General features: G+C 37.4%; 1 protein-coding gene and 1 pseudogene across 1 annotated transcript in view; both read right to left on the reverse strand.

The window, feature by feature from the left end:
• The window catches only part of LOC101346515 (diphosphoinositol polyphosphate phosphohydrolase 2 pseudogene), a 3,907-nt pseudogene extending 3,361 nt beyond the window's left edge, over positions 1-546 (reverse strand).
• A 65-nt stretch (positions 547-611) lies between these two features.
• LOC101346770 (solute carrier family 22 member 24-like) overlaps positions 612-6,079 on the reverse strand; it is a 42,219-nt gene continuing 36,751 nt past the window's right edge. The window contains 1 exon segment of the mRNA XM_012557656.1: positions 612-851. Coding sequence (XP_012413110.1) covers positions 612-851 — 240 coding nt within the window.

Consider the following 6,079-nt stretch of genomic DNA (forward strand, 5'->3'; position numbering starts at 1 on the left):
TTACTGTTACATGAGAAACTATCTGTTCTGTAAGCCTTCACCTGAAGTACAATAAAATATTTAAAAAAAAAAAAACATACACATGAGGCAGTGGTGGTTCAGCGGTAAAACTCTCATCTTCCATGCGGGAGATTTGGGTTCGATTCCCAGCCCACGCACCTCAGGTACAATCACCACTCACCTGTCAGTGGAGGCTTGCGTGATGGTTTGATGCTGAACAGGTTCCAGGGAAGCTTCCAGACTAAAACAAACTAGGAAGAAAAGCCTATGAAAATCAGCCAATGAAAACTCTAAGGATCACTAGGTCCCCAAGAGATCTTGGGAATGGAGCCGGACCAGGTATTCAGCGTTTCCTTCCAGCCCATTGTACACTGGGTCGCCATGAGTAAGGCCTCTCCAAGGCAGCTAACAAGAACATACACCTGTGTGGTGGGCTTCAGGTCTTGGTTCTTAAATATGTTCAGGCGTCTGCCTAAGTCCTTTGACTCCAGCCTCTTCATAAATCCCCCTCATGGTGGCACCACCAGGCTCTTTGTCTGGCTCCATCCTCCAGCTGGGCAATCCACTGGTCTGGACGCGACTGCTACTCACCAACACACCTGGTCCTCCCGCTAGCTCTGGCCGCCGCCGCGTCCTGAGGAGTGAGGTCGAGGGTGAGTCGAGGTCACTGGGGTGCTCTGCGGGCCGGGGAGGCGAGGAGCGGCGCGGGGAGGTGCGGGGGCCGGCTCTGGTGCCAGGTGGAGGTTCTGCCTTAGGCTGGCGTCCGCTGCTCTCGGTGCAGCCCGGTCCTTGGCCCAGACGGCGGGAAGACTGCCGGTCCCGGGAGCGGGCTGCGCGCGCACTCGGGCCCACTGGACATAAGCGCCGCTTGGGCTGTCGGGATTCAGTTGTTCTGTTTCGTTGTTAGTCGTTCTGTGTCATATTATTTTTCATACATATGTGCTTTCTCCCTTTCTCTTAATTAATATAATGTTTGTTAAATATTTTTAAAAATACAATATTTTAATTTGTTAGGGCTTCTTTATACTGTACACCATTCCCTTTTGTCTTTATAGTATTTAATATTTTCTTCCTTGTACTTTTGGTTTGCTTTGTGGTACTTTTTTCTCGCTTTTTGGGTTGGAAGTAAATTTATTATTTTCATTTTTTGTTTACTATTAGTTAAAATATTTAAGGTACGGTTTTTTTAAATCTTTTTTTTAAAAAAATCATAACTTCCCATCTGTAGTGTTTTCATCTTGATTATTTTTACGTGTTCTCTCATTTGAGTTGGTTTTTCTCAATTCAGTCAAGAGATACTTGCTACGTAGTTGTTTTTCTTTTTTTTTTAATTTTGTTAATCGTACTTTAAAGTATTATCAGAAGCTGTTCATTGTAATATTTCTATATCACGGAAATTTCTGATTTTTCTTTGTAACTTAATATATGATTGGTTTTTTGTGTGTGAATTTTCCACGTGTGTTTAATAGGAAAGCAAATTTTGTAATACCAAAAAATCCAAACCAAGCTCATTGCAGTGAAGTTTTAATCCCGACTCACAGCGACCCTATAGGACAGAGTAGAACTGCCCCATAGGGGTTCCAAGGCTGTAACCTCTCAGATCTTTCTCCCACAGATGGCTGGTGGATTTGAAACTTTCGGTTAGCAGCTGAGCGCTTAACCACTGTGCCACCAGGGCCCAAATTCTATAATAGCAGTTAGTAAAGTTCAATAAGTATCCGTAAGATCTACATTACCTATTATGTTTTAAGCTCTTCTGTATCCTTATTCACATTTGTCCAACTGATGTGCCTTACTTTGAGAGGGGTGTGAAGAAGTCTACTATTATTATTGTATTTCTATCTTTGTTTTCTTTCTTATTTTTTTGCCTTCTCGAAGTAGTGGGTGAGTTATTTTGTGCATAGATGCTCGTAACCAATAAATCTTCATTGTGAATTTTGTGGTTACTATTAACAGGGTCCTTCCTTTTCATGTTTAATTTACTTTGGCCCGAATTCTACCTCAACTGACACAAAGATTGAATACTCTCTTTTCTTATTATTTTCATTAATCCAGTATACCTTTGCTGATAGTGTTGCTGATGCCTTCTGAATCACTTTAGGTGTGTCTCTTGTATACAGCAATAGAGTTGAGTTTTGCCTTGAGAGTGAAAGTAAAAAATACTTTCCTGAGTTAAGCTAATTTGATTTATTGATATGACTGTCTTGTATTAAGTTGTATTTGTTATTCCTCTCTCTATATTTTACTGCTTATTCTTTTTTTTTTTATTGCTTTTGGTATGGAAGAAGTTTAATATTTATTTTAATGATTACCTTTATACTTATTCTTTTAGATACCATTTAGAACATGGTATTTTATTTAACCTTTTTAACATTGGAATTGACGAAATTTTACAGCATCCTTTAAATCTCACCTGTTGTGTCTACAATAATCAATGAACTCATTTCTTCTCTCTTCCTTCTCCTATCTTTTATGAGCATTATTTCTTCATTGGGAGGATACATAATAGTGTTCCACCTTCTTTTTAGTTTAATTTAGTAAATGTTCATCATCTGCCTCTTTGTTGTGTTTTCCCAGCCGTTGCTTGTTTAGATGAGGCTCAGCATTTAGTGGATTACTCATGAAGCACTGAGGGGTACAAAATTCCATGAAGTGAAAACTCTTTCTGTATGAATACTATCCTTGAGAGAGAGCATGGTTGAATGTAAAATTATTGGTTCATATTTTCTTCTTTTTGAGCTAAAAAAAAAAAACTGTACTATTGCCTTGCCTTGTTATTGTTTTTGAAAAGACTGAGGACAGTCTAATACTCTCATCCTTGTTCTTTAGTTGCTCTTTTTGCCTAAAGACCCAGTGGATTTATTAAGTTTTAAGTCTAAGATATGTCTTAGGTTTGGCGATTGTGGTAGGCAGCCTCTAAAATGGATTCCAGGGAATCTTTCTACTAGTATTTTCACCCTTGATTATTTCTCTCTCCTTGATTGTGTGTGAATCTAGTTTCTTACTTCTTAGGATAAAAACAAACAAACTTCAAAATTGATGGTATATCATTTTCCAGATTAAGTTACAAAAAGAGGGCAACTTCCCTCTTTTTTTTTCTTTCTCTTTCTCCCTGAACCCTGCTCTGGGGAAAGCAATCTGCCAAGTTATGAATGGCTCAGTGAAGAACCCAAATGACAAGGAAGCGATGCCTATGGCTATCAGTCAGTGATGACCTGATGTTACTTGAGTGAGCTTGGATGGGGAGCTATCCCCACTTAAATCTTGAGTTGACCACAGTCTCAGACAACACCTTTATTGCAGCCTTTTAAATCACCCTAAGCAAGCTTCCAACTAAGACATGCCCAGATTCCTGAACCACCAAATCTCTGAGAAAACAAAAGTTTGATGTTTTAAGCTGCTAATTTTTGGAGTAATTTCTTACAGAGCAATACATAACTAATGCAAATTTTGGGTCCTAGAAGTGTTGTGCTGCTATAAAAACTACCTAAAAAGGTGACCAAAAAAAAGAAAAGAAAACCCACTGTCGTTGAGTCAATTATGACTCATAGTGACCCTATAGGATGGAGTAGAACTGCCCCATAGGGTTTCCAAGGAGCGCCTGGTGGATTCAAACTGCCGACCTTTTGGTTAGCAGCCAAACTCTTAACCACCTCACCACCAGGATTTCCAAAAATGTGAAGTTACTTTGAAACTGTATAGAGGTCTGTGAAGATTCTGAAGAGCATGTTAGAGAAAGCCTAAATTGTCGTGAACACATTGCTAGTAGATATCAGGTCTTTGAGGATGCTGCCTGTGGGCGCTCAAAAGGAAGAAAATGACATTGAAAATTGAAGGGTAGGGTATCCTTGTCATAAAGTTACAGAACGTTTAGCAATAATGATTTCTGCAGTGATGTGGAAAGGAGAAAATGTATATAATAAACTTGGTGATCTAGCTAGGAGTTCCTAAGCAATGTGTTGAGGGTGCCACCTGGATTCTTTTTGCTGCTTATAGTAAAGATTTGACCATTTTATTAATCCTTTCAAAGATCCAACTTTTGGTTTCGTTAATTCTCTCTATTGTTTTCTCTATTCTCTCTTCAGTTATCTGTGCTCTAATCTTCATTATTTTTATTCTTCTGCAAGATTTGGGCTTAGTTTGCTCATCTTTTTCTAGTTCCTCAAGATGTAAAGTTAGCTTATTAATTTGAGAACTCTCTCCTTTTTTAGTGTAGACATTTACCACAATAAATTTCCCTGTGACCACTGCCTTTGTTGCACCCCATAAATTTTTGTATGTTTTGCTTTCACTTCATTGGACTCTAAGAATTTCTGATTTCTTTTTTTATTTTTCTCCTGACCCATTGTTTAATAGTGTGTTATTTAATTTCTACACGTACGTGGATTTTTTAGTTTTCCTTCCATTATTAATTTCCAGTTTCAATGAGATCATGGTTGTCAGAGAACATACTTTGTATGATTTCAATCTTTTTAAATTTATGGAGACTTGCTTTGTGACACAATATAGGGCCTATTGTTGAAAATGATCTATGTGTACTGGAGAAGAATATGTATTCTACTGTTGTTGGGTGAAGTGTTCTAGAAGTGGCTATTATGTCCAGTTTGTTTATACTGTTGTTCAAGTCCTCTATTTCTTTATTCATCTCTATCTAAATTTTCTATCCATTATTGAAAGTGGCTTATTGAAGTCTTCAACTATTATTGTAGAACTGCCTATTCCTTTCTTCAGTTCTGTCAGTGTTTGCTTCATACATTTTCGGGACTTTGGTGTTAAAAGCACACATATTTATCATTGTTATTTTCTTGAGGAATTGACCCTTTTATCATTATACGATGTCCTTCTTTGTCTTTTGTAACACATTTTTGACTTAAAGTCTGTTTTGTCTGATATTAATATAGCCATTTTAGCTTTCCTTTGGTTACTATGTGGGTAATATATTTTTTTCCATCCTTTTGCTTTCAACCTAATTTTGTATTGGGATGTAAACAAAATCCCATGTAGTTGGACCATATAGTTGGATCATATTTGCTTATCCAATTTTCCAATCCCTGCTTTTGATTGCAGAGTTTAATCTATTTATATTTAAAGTAATTACCGATAAGGAAGGACTTGTTTTTGCCATTTTTGTTGCTTGTTTTTTGTGTGTCTTGCACTTTTTTTGGTCCATCATTTCCTCCTATACAGCATTCTTTTAGATTTAGTTTTATTTTTTATTTTTTGTAGTGAGTCATTTTCTTCTTATTTCCTTTTGTGTATATATTTTTAAATATTTTCTTTGTCGGTACCATGGAAGTTACATTTAACATGCTAAATTTATAACAATTTAAATTGATTCCAGCTTAACTTCAGTAGTATACGAAACTGTTTCTATAGAGCCATTCCCATCTTTTATGTTGTTGTTGCCACAAATTACATCTTTATAAATTGTACGTGCAGTAATGTAAATTATTTATTATTTTTAATACGTTCGTGTTTACACCATGTTGTTGTTGTTGTTAGGCGCCGTTGAGTTGGTTCCAACCCATAGCGATCTTATGTACAAAGATACGAAACACTGCCAGCTCGCGCACCATCCTTATGATCTTTGCTATGCTTAAGCCATCATTGCAGCCACTGTCTCTACCCATCTCACTGAGGGACTTCCTCTTCCTCACTGACCCTCTACTTTACCAAGCATGATGTCCTTCTTGAGGGACTGATCCCTACTGAAAACATGTCCAAAGTATGTGAGAGGAAGCCTCTCCATCTTTGCTTCCAAGAATCACTCTGACTGCCCTTCTTCTGAGACAGATTTGTTTGTTCTTTGGCAGTCCATAGTATATTCAATATTCTTTGCCAGCACCATAATACAAAGGCTTCAATTCTTCTTCAGTACTTCTTATTCATCGTCCAGCTTTCATATGCATGTGAGGGGATTGAAAACACCATGGCTTGGGTCAGGCATACCTTAGTCCTCAAAGTGACATCTTTGCTTTTATTTTATTTTATTTTATTTTATTGTACTTCAGGTGAAGGCTTACAGAACAAATAGTTTCTCATGAAACAGTAGTACACATGTTGTTTTATGACATTGGTT

Source organism: Trichechus manatus, unplaced genomic scaffold (assembly GCF_000243295.1).
Source record: "Trichechus manatus latirostris isolate Lorelei unplaced genomic scaffold, TriManLat1.0 scaffold00113, whole genome shotgun sequence".
NCBI lineage: Eukaryota > Metazoa > Chordata > Mammalia > Sirenia > Trichechidae > Trichechus > Trichechus manatus.